Source organism: Saccostrea echinata, unplaced genomic scaffold, assembly GCF_033153115.1.
Source record: "Saccostrea echinata isolate AGI-Se365-2 ecotype Australia unplaced genomic scaffold, CSIRO_AGI_Sech_v1 ptg000012l, whole genome shotgun sequence".
NCBI lineage: Eukaryota > Metazoa > Mollusca > Bivalvia > Ostreida > Ostreidae > Saccostrea > Saccostrea echinata.
In genome coordinates this window covers 3,992,740-4,008,348 of record NW_026889761.1, presented here as the reverse complement: position 1 = coordinate 4,008,348, position 15,609 = coordinate 3,992,740, and the positions used below count along the sequence as shown (strand labels likewise).

Below are 15,609 nucleotides of genomic sequence, written 5' to 3'. Positions count from 1 at the left end.
TTACTGTGTAAAATTTGCAAAAGCTCAAAGGCTTCTATAGATATCGCACGGAAACGAGTGTTAAAAAAAAACAGATTTTTTTTTTGCATTTATGACCTTGACCTTTTTACCCCAAAATCAATAGGGATCTTTGTTAGGCGATAGGGAGTTGTTGTGTAAAACTTCATTGCAAAAGCTCAAAGGGTTCTCGCGACATCGCGTGGAAACGAAAGTGTAACTGACAGACAGAAATACACACAAACAGACGGACGGACAGACAGACCGAAATTAATATCCCCCACTGTCAGCGGGGGCCAAAAAAAAATCATAATCATATAACTGCATTTTTGATTTTGCGTTCTTATATGTACAATGATTTTTTTTTTTGGTGACTCATACTAATAGACATCACATACATCTACCACTTACAACCGTCAATTTTCCAGAGCAGAGTTTTTTCTATCACATCCTGCATCTGAAGAGCGATGGATCTAAGAGGGATATCTGAACATTTTGCACCAGTGATATTTTCAATTTGCTGCTTTAAGCAGGTCAGAAAACCCCATAGCTGGCTGAAAAAGAAGGAAAGATAACAAACAATAATTGAGATTCAAAATTACAAATGCAGGGAAATCGTTCTGTATTCTTATGTTTTTATGTGAAATGTTTATCCCCGGTTTCTAACAAAAGAAATTGTTACATTTTGCAAGCAACATTCTTTTCAAACGCAGACATTTGGTCGATAACAAATTTTTTCTATGAAGCAGATTTTCACATCAAGGAATTTATGGAATTAATCAAAATTCTATTAATATTATGATGTCTTCGATTGTTTCATTAACTTTCCTATGCTGTATGATTTTAATAATGCTGTTTTTAAATTAAATAAGCATCAGTATTATGAAGTAATTTTTGATTATGCTACATATATCTAAAAGAAACAAATTAATCAAATAACTAACAAATCAAGGAAATGAAAAGAATTCAAGACATATGTGTATTTCCTATGTTGCAATAAACAATAACATTTGTTTCATTATTTCATGTATTACGCTAAAGGGAAATGTACCAGCGATTATCAGGAGAGATACAATATATACAATTAATATACTTCTGTTAAAATGTTTCTTATATAAAGTTAAGAAGGTAAAATAACTATCTTTTAAAGTCTGAAAATTTCCACGCATAAAAGGCTATACCCCGGGGTATAGTTTTTGCTACCCACCCCTCGGAAAATTTTCAGGCAATTTTTGCCGCCAATTTTGATTTCCTCTAATCAATCTATAGACTTATGATGTCATCCTGACTTCAATAGCATTGTGACGTCATCAAGATTTAAGCTCATTTTATCAGTGTTATCTTATTCCAGATACTTGTTCAAAACTTTTATAATCATTTTTTTTTCATGTTTTTCCTATGGAACTGTAGTATCAGGTAAATCCAACCCTCAAAATTATGATACACATCAGTATAATAAAACGCTTATCCACTGGCTGTGAGTGGGATAGCTCTTTCATCAAACCCTTGACAGGAACTATTCCCCTCGGACAAGCCCTCGGGGAATAGTTCCCTGTCGCGGGTTGATAAAAGAGCTATCCCACTCTCAGCCGGTGGATAAGTGTATATTATTTTCTTATAAATCTATCGTTAATTTGATCATTTGTTTCGAAAGTAATTGTTGTGTAAGAATTGATTTTTTTGCACAAAAATGCAATATGATGATTAAGCAATTGTACATGAAAAATATGGTGATAACGAACTGTGGTCAAGCTCAAAAGTCCATCAAACATTACAAATCTGGAGCAGAGCAAACACGGACCTTCAAATCATCAGAGGTGGGATCAGGTGCCATGGAGGAATGAGCATCCCATGCCGACCGGTCTCATCCGTTTTGTGCCCCCTGTTATGATCGGGAAATAACGAAAAAAATCCGTCGACAATTCAGTGTGTAAATAATGGTCTAACAATTAGTATGAAAAATGTCAGTCAGCATTTGACTTTATGACAGATTGTATTTGCTGACATGGTCATTGTATCGACAACAGAACTTACGAATGATGACTTCAAATAATATTCAACAATATTCTTGTCTGTCAATAACCTACCTCGTTTTAGAAATTGTTCATACGTAGAGTATGCTCTTGCGTACCGAATCAACTGAGAGATATAAACCTCAGGTAATGAAGGTATATTGCTGCATAAGATAGAAACGTTGAGGATTGAAAAGTTAAAGTCATCACGTTTATCGTAAAGTTTGGTTGTTAGATTACCATTAACTTCTTTTTCAAGTAAAATATCCAAATATGGAACAGATGTGTAAGACTCTGTGGTATCTTTTATTTACGGAATGGATTTAATAGCTACCCATTCTGTACGGTATAAACTGGGTTGGGGCAGTTTACGCTTTATAAACCGCGAAGCAGTTCATAAAAAAAGCGTAAACTGTTCCAACCCAGTTTATACTGTATAAATTGGGTAGCTATTAAATTCATTCCTTATAATTTAATTTTCATTCATTTGGTGTAAGAAAAAAAGATGATTGTCCTTAAAAAATGACTTCAATTTGTAAAAAATTTGAATGTAACATCAGGCGGATCGATACGTTTTTGATGCAAGTCATTGTGACGTAGGCAACCCATTTTATACCATATAAAGTAAATTTTTTATTCAATCAAATTCAGCGTTACAACCAGAATTAAATTATTTTAAGTTCACCGATCGACATAAGAATGGAAATAACTATTGTTAATTGACAATACGTCGTCGATATATCTAAATGTCGATTCGAAGGCCACAGCAAGTGTTTCTTCTTTTCAAGTATAAGATTTTGGACAGATTCTGCTTCATATTGTTATACATTATAATACATTTTATTTTTTTTTCTTTTTGATGAATTAATATTTATATTTCCAACTGTTTTCTCTGTGTTATCTCTTTAAAAGCTTAGTTTGTTTATTTTTCGATATTTACAACTGATTGTTAATTTCGCCACGTGAAAGGTTAAGTGCCTAAAATGCATGACATTTTCTCACAGATGTCTTAATGAATCTACTAGACAGCTTTTTTTTAATTTAAAATTACGTCGCCCGCGTGGCGCAGTGGTTAGAGCGTCTGCTCTAGAGTCGCGGAATAAGGAGTTGATCCTCACGTTGCGGGTTCGTCCCACTGCGGGACGTGGGGATCGGTCCTTCGGATGAGACAGTATAAACCGAGGTCCCGTGTCGCAGTAGATACATCCCTCACTGCTCAATGGCCCTGAGTGCCGAGTATAGGTCAAAATTTGTACCCCTCCACTGGTAAGTGGTGGCGTCTCCACGTAAGTGAAAAATTCTCGAGAGGGACGTTAAACAACATAAAATCAACATATTTAAAATTACATTTTTATTTCGGATATAAATGTAAATATAAGGAATTACTCTCTAGTTTGTTGGGTGTACTATTTAAATCAACGACATACGTTGGAAACGTGGGGTAATTTATGCATAACGGGCTTTGCAAAACGAGCTTCGCCTGTTATTCAAATTATCACAAATTTCCAACAACCATTGATGCCCTGGCATATCCCCCAAAAAAGCTGACAGTGATTCCTTAATATACCTGCAGTTCTGAGAGATATTCACTTGATTAACGCAATGTTGAAGAACTCGTTGTTGTTTATAAATACTATGATTAAGGCACGGTGTATCTGAAAGTATATTAAAAAAATGAACAACAGGAATATATGATAAGAACATTTACATCCTACTGTTGTTAGTGTGAAGCTTTGGAAATTACAATAAAAACAAGCTAATTCAGAGAATCCGTGTCCCCCGCTTAAGGACAAAAGAAGAGCATGAGCTGATCTGGTGGGGCTTCGTTGGGCACGGGGGGGGGGATGGCCGAGTGGGGCACTGTAAGAAAGGCGGTCATAGGGAGTTATAGTATAAATTTAATTGCAAGAACTCAGAGGCTTCTTGAGATATCGTCCGTAAATGAAAGTTTTAAACACACACACACACACACCCTCACCCCCCCCCCCTCACACACACACACACACACACAGAGAGAGAGAGAGAGAGAGAGAGAGAGAGAGAGAGAGAGAGAGAGAGAATGTCTGAATTTACGACCTTGACCTTTGACTTTTTGGCATCAAAATAAACTATTATTAATTGTAACGGGGACCGTTACAGATGTTCCCCAAACGCTCCCCAACTCCCTTTTGGTGTCCTATTCCCAGTAAGCTTCATTAACTATAGCAATTAAGTATGTTGGTCCTTTTACGCATTACAAGCGTGAGCACGGGCATGCATGTACATAATGACCATGTCAACTTGTCTACACTTTTAATACATCTTTATATTCAAATTTCATCCAAAGATTAAAAAAATCGGGCTATAGTAAGTATATTTGTCATTTTATGCATTGCACGATCGCGCACTTGCCTGCATGTCTATGATGACCATGTCATTTTATCTACACTCTTTATATATATCTAAGTATTTTGAGTATCAAAGCATTTCATCAAAAAGTATAAAAGTTACAGCTATATCAAGTATATTGGTCATTGTAGCATTGCACTTATAATATCTCTTCATATACCCAGTATCAAAGCATTTCATCAAAAAATACAAAAGATACGGCTATATTAAATACAAAGGTCATTTTATGCATTGCGCGTGCGCGCATGTGCATGTTGACAATGTCATCTTGTCTACATTTATAATATGTCTATATATTCTGAATATCAAAGCCTTACATCATAAAATATAAAAGTTATGGCTATATCCTGTATATTGGTCATTTCACGTGTTGCACGTGCGCGTACTTGCATGCACGTGCGCGCAAAATGACCTTCGTTCCGCAAATCTACATAACATGTCTATTGACCCTAAAAAGGTTTCACCTCAATTGGACGTGTAGTTTACGAGATCATTAACGGACAAATAAGTACCCAGGAAGAAAAAAAAAATTAATAATAATAAGAAACAGAGTAAAAACAATATGTTCCCAAACTTCGTTTGGGGAACATAATAAGGGTCTTTCTTATGCCATAGGGAGTTGTTGTATAAAATGTCATTGCAAAAGCTCAAAGACTTTTCTAGATATCGCGCGCAAACGAAAGTGTTAAAACAGACAGAATTTTTGAATTTATGATCTTGACCTTTAACCGTTTGACCTCAATAGTGGTCTTTCTTAGGCCATAGGAAGTTGTTGTGCAAAATTTCATGGTAAAAGTTTAAAGGTTTCTCGGGATATCGCATGGAAACGAAAGTGTAATAGACAGACAGAAATACAGACAGACAGATGGACGTACGGACGGATGGACGCACAGACAGACCGAAATTAATATCCCCCACTTTCAGCGGGGGACAAAAACAGGGTTTAGTTCCATATAATATTTAAAATACAGAACAAATTGTTCATGCATATCACTAACTTGAATGATTAGATAAAAAAAAAAGTACATCAGATATCATGCAAAGAGTTTTACACCTGAACAAACGACTTGTAAGTGCTACATGTACATGTACCTCTTGCAATAAATTACACATTTGTAAGAAACATAATGCATAAATAATTGATTGATTAATGAATAATAATTGTAATGATTATCAATTGTAACCTATACAAATACCAAGCACTTTAATTGTATCGCCGAAATATGGCTGAAATATTGCCGACTCGGCGTTAAGCAATAAACCATCATTGGTTACATACGTGACTAAATTCGGTTTCAGTAAAGCTTTAGATTTAACTAACCGCATAATTCTACATCACACAATTCCAACCGAATTGAAGAATCATTCGTGAAGCACCAAGGTTCCTCTCTATCAAAGTTTCGACAGTAGTTCTCTATTGCATGACTAAAACTACCATACGTGTGTTCGTGTGGAGTTTGTGTATCCCAGCGCTGACATGAAAGCCCGGATTTCGTCATGTTCATGGTTCCAGTGTATAAATACCCAGGCAATCTACATGTCACATTTGATTTGCCTGAAAACGGTATATCAATTATAATTACAGGTTCTTATCAGTTCAATAAAAAAAGAATTACATGTACGAGTGTTGTCCGGTAAAATCGTGGACAAGTAGTCTAGGGTGAAAAATAATCAACACCGCTTTATAAAATTTCCCCTACTATTCATCAATATACGTAGCAAATTTCAAAGAGTTATATGCCCAAATAAACTAAATATGGGATTTTATGTTATGTGTGGTATCGACTTACGGTGCATGGATGATAAAGTCAAAATGTCCGAAGCAGCGTCACGTTTCATCTTTGTTTAAAAAGGTTGGATAAACCCCGTTTTAATTAGGGGAATGCACACATCCGAATTCCCCTTTATTCCTGCAAAAACAGTCAAGAGACCAATATCGCAAACACATGGGACCTTATGAAAACTTGCATTATATCTAGGTTATTGAGGGTTCTTTCACTTTCACTGAACTAAATAGGCCGTCTTTCTTCGACAAGTCTGCAATGATAGAGTCTTTCGTAATTGCCAATAGCTGATTGTATGTTTTGATCTGCCGGAGACTCGATCAAAAATGCTCCGTTTTAAAAAAAAAAAAATGCCCATTCCACTTGTATTCTAATGTTTTTTTGATATTTTTATATTATCATTTAAAGTCTCTTAAGTCGTCATTACTCAATCAACAAAAAACTGAACTGTTCTCCGGTGCGCCGTAACGTCATCAAATGTCGCCATTTTTGTCCCCCGCTTTCACTGAAAGTGGGGTATATCAATTTTGGTCTGTCCGTCCGTCCGTCCGTCCGTCTGTATTTCTGTTCGTCTGTAACACTTTCGTTTTCGCGCGATAACTCGAGAACCCTTTGAGCTTTCGCAATGAACTTTTGCATAGCATTCCCTTGGGCTTAAAGAAGAACCCTATTGATTTTGAGGTCAAAAGGTCAAAGGTCAAGGTCATTAATTCATATATACTGTCTGTTTTAACACTTTCGTTTCTGCGCGATATCTCGCGAATTCTTTGAGCTTTTGAAATGAAATTTTACATGACAACTCCGTGTGGCCTAAGGAAGACCCCCTTTGATTTTGAGGTCAAAAGGTCAAAGTTCAAGGTCGTAAATTCATAAATTCCCTCTGTGTGTAACACTATCGTTTCCGGACGATATCCTAAAAAGCTTTTGAGCTTTTGCAATGAAATTTTATACCAAAACTCCCTATGGCCTCTCTTGCCACTCTCAAAGTGTCCCGCTCCGTTTTTTGTTTTTGTTGCTGTTTTTTTTTTTTTTTAATTTTTTGTATGAAAAGTCGCTTGGCACAATTTTAAGCACAGCGGTATGTCGAGAGTTATTACGTATAATACAGGTTGTCGGCGGACTTTATATTCTAATTACATTTATTAGAACTGTTTAGTAAAGGCTAAATTAGACAACATTTATTGTGTAAAATTTTGACAATATCAAACGTGAATATAAACATTATATGTGAACTAATGTTTGTATTTGATATGTTGTATAATCAAGTGCCTCCGTGGTCTAGTGGTATGTTGCTCGCTTAGCAAGCGAGAGAATCGGGTTCAATCCCCGGACGAATCTCTCTTTTTTTAATGGTTTTTTTTTGGATTTACTAAATGATACTATTCAACATGTGAAATGAAATAAGTTACGATGTATGGCGTGTACAAACTCATCAAACCATTATTACAGTGTAATAACTATTCTGTATATAGTAAATTAAAAAGAATCTTCTATACACATATTAAAGAATAAACAATCAAATCTTTATATCCATATTGGCTTTTTTTAATTTGCTCCAATATACATGTATACATTTATTAATTCTAAAAATACAGGGGGCAGTGTGACCCCCCCCCCCCCCGAACTGCGCAGGCTCTTCTTTTTTCCCTAAGCGGGGAATTCTCTGAATTAGCTTGTTGTGCTCTGCGTTTACCACTTTCCCATTTCAAAGTCTTTGAAAACTGCGAAAAAATTAAGTAAATTCCTTGAAATTTTCCGAATGACGACATAATTGATAGGTAATTAAAAATAATTTAATTTCTATCCCAATCTAATCTAATTAATACTTTTATTTCGAATTGATACTCGAATATTCCCTGATAAAACCCTGATTATCTGGTCGTGCGCCGTAGGGGTAAGCTTTGTGCACATTCAAGTATAATAAAATCATTATTTTTGAATATAATGTATTAAAAATGATTAGATGTACTTAACTATGATAATTGAACATTTACTGAAAATTTCAGCTCAGTGCGTGCATTGTTGATAAAAACGCGATGTCCACGATTTTATCGGACAACCCTCGTATGTAGTATTTAAGGATGGATTCTTGTCAGCATTTTACGTCGTCAATGGGTCTCCATAAATTATGCAAGTCGTAAAATGCAAAATTCATATTTAATTATACTGAGGGAAAAACTATTAGTTAATTTGTCAGTTTAAGTAATGTTGAATCTATTTCTTTTGAAATTAATAAATTTTTCGTAATATTTTCTTTGATTTGCGACAATCGCCATAATATTCGCAGTTCGGTAGCGAATGTCAACATGTCCAGATCATTTTCCGTAGAAAACCCCGAGAGGGTTGTTTTGTAAAATCTACCAACTGTGAACATTATCGAAGCATTGCAGAAGCCCAGGGACAGTTATGACAAATTAAATCATAGTTATTTATGCCCGGGAAATTCCGATCAGCCAAAAGGGAAGCTTGAACTTGAAGGTCACAAACATGTGCAAGATTGCAGATCCACGTTGCCTCGTCTGAAGTCATGTCGTGTGCAGTGAGCATGTAAGTTAGTTATATATGTCTGAAGATTTTTATAATTTTGAAATTGAATTCAATTACATGCTGGTTTGTATTGATTTATGGGAATTCGCACGGAAATTATAGTCCTGTTATCAATATTTCGTCTGCTTATTCCCGCGACTTGTCAACATTTGAAGAGGATATATTTCGTGTGTTCGTCAGGTTTATGAATAATAATTCACAAAAATAGCATTTTTTGTATATGATTACAACAAATTTTATATTTTTAACTAGCCTACTTTGTTCAAGACACAACAATCATCAAGTTATTAGAAAAGTAAGGTGTCCCGCTTGGGTACAAATCAAACGGAAAAATAACTTGATATTGTATGTGGAAATATCAATAATATTGAAACACACAATTGTCTAATAAATAGAGCAAAATGAAACATTATTGTTAAAAAACTATTTATATTATTGTTTTTTTATTTTTTTACTTTTCTGTACTTTTAGGATGAAAAATGTCTATTTATTTATATCCAATACATTATAATATAAGACATAATGCATATGGTAGAATCTATTAAAATATCTTCATTCATTTAAATCAATAAATGAAATACAGATGAGATAAGTTGTTTAATCTTATAATCAATTTCCATTAATTTAAAAAAATAGTCTAAGGGATGTTCGTGTTTAATTCTTAGGAGAAAATCAACCCTACTTTACCCTAGACTAGAAAAAAGACTGGAGGTCAGAATGCAGGATGATTGAGCAAGGAGTGCTGGCAGATGGACTATTGAGGTACATGTATAAGAAATATGGAACCAACTTTATCTAACTATCATGTAATGCAGCATCTGTGTTGCTATGTAAAATATATTACTTTTTTTTTTAAATTATAGGTCAACAAAAAATTTGGACTTTCATCGGGTGGACACATGTTCAGCAAGAAATTCTCATATCAAATGAATGATGGCTGTCTGTGGAAAAGAGATTTTCTCAGAATATATCACAGATCAGAAGCAGGAATTACATATTTATCTGATCAAAGAAATGTTTTTGTAGAAATGTGGAAGTCAATGCATGTTATCATAGTCACTGCTGCTTGTTGCATGATTCCATTCTTGATTTTTTTCAGAAACTTTCAGTCAAAAATAGTTTTATTTATAATTATATAATGTTTAATTATTTGATTCCCAAGTACCCGATACAGTGCACACTTTGTAGAATGTGATTACTTTACAAAATCTTTGATTCAGATTTGAAATCTTACTCCCAGAGTGAATTTTTCAAGCATTATCTTTCATTAGATTACAATTTGAAGATTTACATGTACTGGCATTACAACAACTTGTAAATGATATATACCTAGCTCTATGTATTCAGTTGCTTTACATTTTCAAATACAGTTAAAATCTTAAAATACAGTTCTGGAATACAAAAAAATGTGCCTGCTTAGATCATTTAGTTAAAGGGTGATTTTAAGCAAGAGCATGCCGAACAAAATTGCTGGTAGTGGCCGGGTTAAAATTTAGATTTTTACAAATGAACTACATACACGTACTTGCAGTAGAAACCCTCAAGAGGTAATTTTTAATTCATTTCAATATAAGTTATTGACACTGATCAATAAATGTTTGTGCTACAAATTCTTAAAAAGAAATTTCATCCTTGAATAAGTATTTTGCATCTAAATGTGAAATTAAGTTTGATAGCTGCATGCATATTATTGTTACAAAGTTCAAGGATGTCATTTTCAGGCAAAGATGTCAAAGGGCATTTGATTGTCATAGATGGCTTTTTTGTTATCTTAAAACTCCAGCAAATTTTACGCAATATGTGATCACAATGAGGAGTTATATTTATTGGTGCTGAACAAACTATATACTTATAAATGTGTGTAGGTATTTATTGTCCCTCACTTTCACGAAAGGGAGGGGACATTAAATCTCATTCGTCTGTCGGGCTGTTTGTCACAAAAACTTTAACCTTGGCCATAACTTTTGAGTGAGAAGAGATTGGGCTTTTGTATTTCACATGTACATTACCTGTAACAAGACCTTTCCAAATATACTGTGAATTTTGACCCCGTGGCCTTGAAGTTTGACCTACTTTTCAAAAAAATTAACATTACCTTAAATTGGTCATAACTTTTGAATGAGAAAAGATAGGACTTTCATATTATGCCTGTTTATTACCTGTGACAAGACTATTATTATACTATGACTTTTGACCCCGTGACCTTGACCTTGAAGTTTGACCTACTTTTCAGAAAATTAACATTTCTTTAAATTGGTCATTAAATTTAAATGAGAAAAGATAGGGCTTTCATATTAAATATGAACATTACCTGTAAGAATACCTTTCCAAGTGTACTATGATTTTTGACCCCATGACCATTACCTTGAAGTTTGACCTACTTTTCAAAATTTTTATCTTTGCTTATAACTTTTGATTTAGAATAGTTAGGGCTTTCATATTTAATATGTGCATTAGTAGTGACAAAGAGTTTCCAAGCATGCTATAATTTTTGACCCCTTTACCTTGACCTTCATGTTTGACCTAAATTTCAAGAATTTTATATTTGGTGATTACTTTTGAATGACATATGATAGGGTGTTCATATTTGACAAGTGCATTACCTGTGTCAAAATGTTTCTGAATATGCTATGATATTTGACCCTGTGACCTTGACCTTCCAGTTTGACCTAATTTTCAAACATTTCATCGGTTTGCTAACTTTTGAAGGAGCAAAGATAGGGCATTCATATTTGACAAGTGCGTTACCTGTGACAAGCATTTCCAAATGTACTATGATTTTTAATCCCATGACCTTGACCTTGAAGTTTGACCTAATTTTTAAAAAGTTTATCATTGCTAATAACATTTGATTGTGAGAAGAGATGGTATTTACATTTGACATGTGCATTACCTGTTTCAAGACCTTTCTGATTGTATACTCTGGTTTCTGATATTTTTTTTTACATGTGCATCACTTGTGAGAAGATCTTTTGGATTTTATTATGATATTTGACCTCATGACCTTGATCTTGAAGTTTGATGTAGTTTTGAGAAGCTATAGTCTTTGCCATAACTGTTATTAATTCAATAATTTATGTTTTTTTGTATGATGCACAGATAAGACAGGACAAACAAACAAGACAGTTAAAGTATGCCATAAATAATGGCATCCCATCCGCTAAGACATCGAAAGTGGGGGACCACAATTCTTTGAATTTGCTTGTTGTTTTCAAAACTCAGTTTACAAATGTAAAATATCCAATAATAACATAATACCAGGGACCTATATGTATATAACTACATATACATATTAGTCCCTCTGATATTCATATATTAAGCTTTGAATGGCATGTTCACTATACATGTATATTGACTTCATGTTTATGTCATAAATAATGTATTGAAATCTTTTCTAGTCTATGAAAATTTTATGTATGATTTTTCTCATAACTTTTTGGAAGGTTTATTATTTATTCCTGGTTATATTAAAGGTTAAGTTGCTTTGAATTAGTCCTGTGCATGTGAAGAATGTATGTGATAATTTTTCTGTAATTGCCACTAGAAAATTGATGTATTTTATAAAATTGTCAAACATAACATTCATGAGAATAAAATGACAGAGGAAATTCGAAAGGAATATTTTGAATATCATTAGTGTAAAATACCATAAAAACAGAATGTATAACTGGGAGAAATGAATGTATTTATGTCACAATTACACCAAATTGATATGTTTTTGGGGATTAAAAATCTTTTTTATAGACATTTAAAACACTCTGTAAAATGAAGATTTCAGAAAGTATAGAGCAAATTCGGGCTATTTTTTTTTTTCGATAATTTGCCTGATTACTATATCTTTTTTACCTTGTAAATTAATCTTGAACCTTTGAATATTCATCAGACAAAAATCTAAATATTTGACATTATATGGTCAGTTGTAAAAATTGAGATGAAATTTCATGTGAATTCATAAAAACTGAGAATTTTGAAAAAATATCGAGGAAATTCGGATTAAATATATTTATTGAATATAAAGGATTTCATGTTATCTTTTCACCAGCTCATTTCATATGAATTAGTCATCAAAAAAAGTAACAACTTTAATTTTATTGTGAAAGATATTTTTTCAGTCAGCAAAATTTATTTATATGCATAAATTTCAAAACTTCTCTGTGTAAAAGTACTATTTTTAGGACTGACTTTCAAATGACCTTGACTGAAAATCAAGGCCGATGACACCAAAGTTTTTGGATGTTAAAAGAGTGTAAACAGTCTGAATATTGAGTATTCAGAAAATCAAGATTCTGCCATTATAAGAAATATGAGAAGAATCCATCCTTAAGATTTCTGTTATTGGGATGTTTATGTCATTTTTATGGGTTTGTTTTGTAAAACATTTCTTTTTCTAAGAAGTGGAAAATTCAGAGCATTATGTACTTGATGATGAATTTTAAGCTGATAACCGTCCTTTTCTATTTAAGGAAAAAACTCTACCAGGATGTAGAGATTTCAGTTAGATGAAAGCAAAGATAATTTGCTAAAATTGGCTATGTTCTAGGATATATGTAACAGATTAAGTATAAAATCTGGAAGTTAGAATAAAAAAGGAGAGAATTCCTACGCATCCACCCATCCTCGCCCCTCATAAATTGTACCTGTATTTATTATCAAATGAGACCATTGTAAATTGGAATTGTATTTTGTTACAAAAAATGAATTCAATTGAAATTTTTCCATCTTATCCATATCAGTTAGTAACAACAGTAATAAATGATTTCAAACACTTTTACTTTCAATGGAGGAACACAAATACATATTTTTATAATCATTATCAGCTTGTAGGCCAATGATTGTCCCTTTTACGTTTCCTTGCACTAAGACGGTTATCCAACTTAGTTTTGTTAGGTTTCTCTTTACAAAAAAAAGAAGATTTTATTGTTCATGAATATATATTACTATGCTATTGGAGATTTTTAGTAGAAGAAAAGGAGTGCCATCACTTTCACAGGTAGTTTCCCTTTAAGTTTCGAGAATGCAGAATTCAGCATTTGTTAGATATATCATGATATGATGTTTTCTATGTTGATTGTTTATGAAGTATCATTCACTATGATATAAGAGCTTTGACAAATTTTTAAAGAAGTATTATTGTTTGAATGAGACAAACATCATTCTATTGACAAGGCATATTTCCAAACTTCACTATGACGATCGTTATAGGGACGTTATAGGGACTTAAGACATATGACCAAAATGAAGATCAGCTTTTCAAAGAAATGTATTTCTCAAAAGATGTTAATTACTCATTGAATGACTCACCGCAAATTTGAACATAGCAGAACTCATATCGTAGTTCTGAATTTGTCGTGTAACACCAAGGCTGATCTGCTTGAAACGTTCTGCAGAAATTCTCATCAGTGCCAGGCCAGTTATCATATACATGTTGATGTGGGTATTGTCGGTCCCATCTCTGACATTGTTTCCCTGAGATTGTTGTATTTATTGATCCTCTGTATGGGATTCCAAACTCAAAACAATCTGTAAATGGAAAGTTTCATAACAATCTGGAGTACTATAATTAAACTTGGTTTCCAATCAAGAACCTTAAACTGTAAAGATGCTGTACCCTTTACTTGATAGCATTTACGACCAATGCAGAATTAGTACTTATCTTTGTATGTAAATCAAAAACAAAATTAAAACTCTGATAACCCTATTTTTTAACAATCATACATTTTTGAAAACGGAAATTACCCTCATTTGTGCATGAAACATAAATTAAAGTTCCAGTGATAAAAACAAGAATCCGTAGAGCCATAACATATAATTAATTTAAAAAAACGTAGACTGATGTATAAGTCCTTGATTTGAATCCCTACATCCAGTGTTTTCCACAAGAGCAGTTAAATCTGATATACAGATATCAGCCACATACAAGGGTTTGAAAAGGAAACTTCTGACTTCCTTCTAGGGAACAATCTATGATCAACACTAGAAAAAAATATTTTCTCTGAAAAAAAAAAAAACTTTTGCAATATTTCTTTATCATTTAGTGCTAATTATTTTATTAAAAAAGACAAAACTGATCCCAAATGGAATAATTTATGCTTAATTTTGATAACTCTTTTGTGAGCTCTACTATCTGTTAGAGATTTCTACTCTCTTTTCAAACTATGTAGATGTATGAGACTATTTGTATGAATTATTATCTCTTTAAGAAAAATATAGAAATGGTGCTATTAATTGAAAACAATAATAATATTTTGTTCCCAGTCTAATTGATTCATATTTTTTTGGCAAATGAACTGGCAATTCAAATTGTCAAAATTAAAAAAAAAAGTTCCTTTTATTCTAGCAGCTCAGAATTTTGACCTGTTCACTTAATTTTCAACTTGGAAAGTAGAACATTTTAAAAAGTTTTAATTATAATAGGTAAGACATGGGAATAAGGATTGCTTGCATTTATATTTCATGTTTGTGGATTTTCAAAAATAAAAATTATTGAAGGCTTATAACACCACGACTTGTTAATAAAGCTCCCCCTGGCTATGATATTCATTACATTTTCACGGATTTGGTATATATAAAATGAACAAAGTTAAATTACAAGTGAATAGATTTTTCAGGAATACGAACTTGTTACGAACTTTTAACATTTCCTTTCAAAACAAAGGTGATTAGAGGATTCCCCATGGTTTGTGGTTATGATCTTTATCTATTATACTGCATTGTTGCACCCACTATTGAAATAACGTTTACTATTGAAATAATTATTTCAATAGTGGTTAAAAGTGCATTTCAAAACTAAATGTAGGTTGAAACCACTATTGAAATAACGTTCATTATAGAAATAATTATTTCAATAGTGGTTGAATGGGTATTTCAAAACCAAACACAGA

The 15,609-nt window shown here is 33.0% G+C and overlaps 2 protein-coding genes and 1 long non-coding RNA gene across 3 annotated transcripts in view; 1 reads left to right on the top strand and 2 right to left on the bottom strand.

Annotated features, from left to right (window-relative positions):
• LOC133185803 (uncharacterized) overlaps positions 1-15,609 on the bottom strand; it is a 147,588-nt gene that overhangs the window by 90,107 nt on the left and 41,872 nt on the right. The gene's annotated exons all lie outside the window — the stretch shown is intronic.
• LOC133185167 (plasminogen-like) lies at positions 5,714-14,528 on the bottom strand. Its single transcript, XM_061320222.1, has 3 exons — positions 14,465-14,528; positions 14,030-14,248; positions 5,714-5,952 (listed from the first exon to the last, which is right to left on the bottom strand). Exons 1-3 carry the CDS (start codon positions 14,526-14,528, stop codon positions 5,714-5,716), a joined length of 522 nt encoding a protein of 173 aa, XP_061176206.1.
• LOC133185800 (uncharacterized) lies at positions 8,551-9,621 on the top strand. Its single transcript, XR_009720958.1, has 3 exons — positions 8,551-8,728; positions 9,394-9,490; positions 9,592-9,621. It is a non-coding gene; the product is annotated as an uncharacterized LOC133185800 (long non-coding RNA).

Excerpts from the sequence above, each read along its gene's own strand:
- LOC133185167 (XM_061320222.1), bottom strand. The coding sequence starts at position 14,528 with ATGGCTCTACGGATTCTTGTTTTTATCACTGGAACTTTAATTTATGTT. Across the intron at positions 14,249-14,464 it reads TGTTTCATGCACAAATGAGG|ATTGTTTTGAGTTTGGAATC; the intron begins GTAATTTCCGTT and ends TTCCATTTACAG. Across the intron at positions 5,953-14,029 it reads CTGCTATGTTCAAATTTGCG|GCAAATCAAATGTGACATGT; the intron begins GTGAGTCATTCA and ends TACCGTTTTCAG.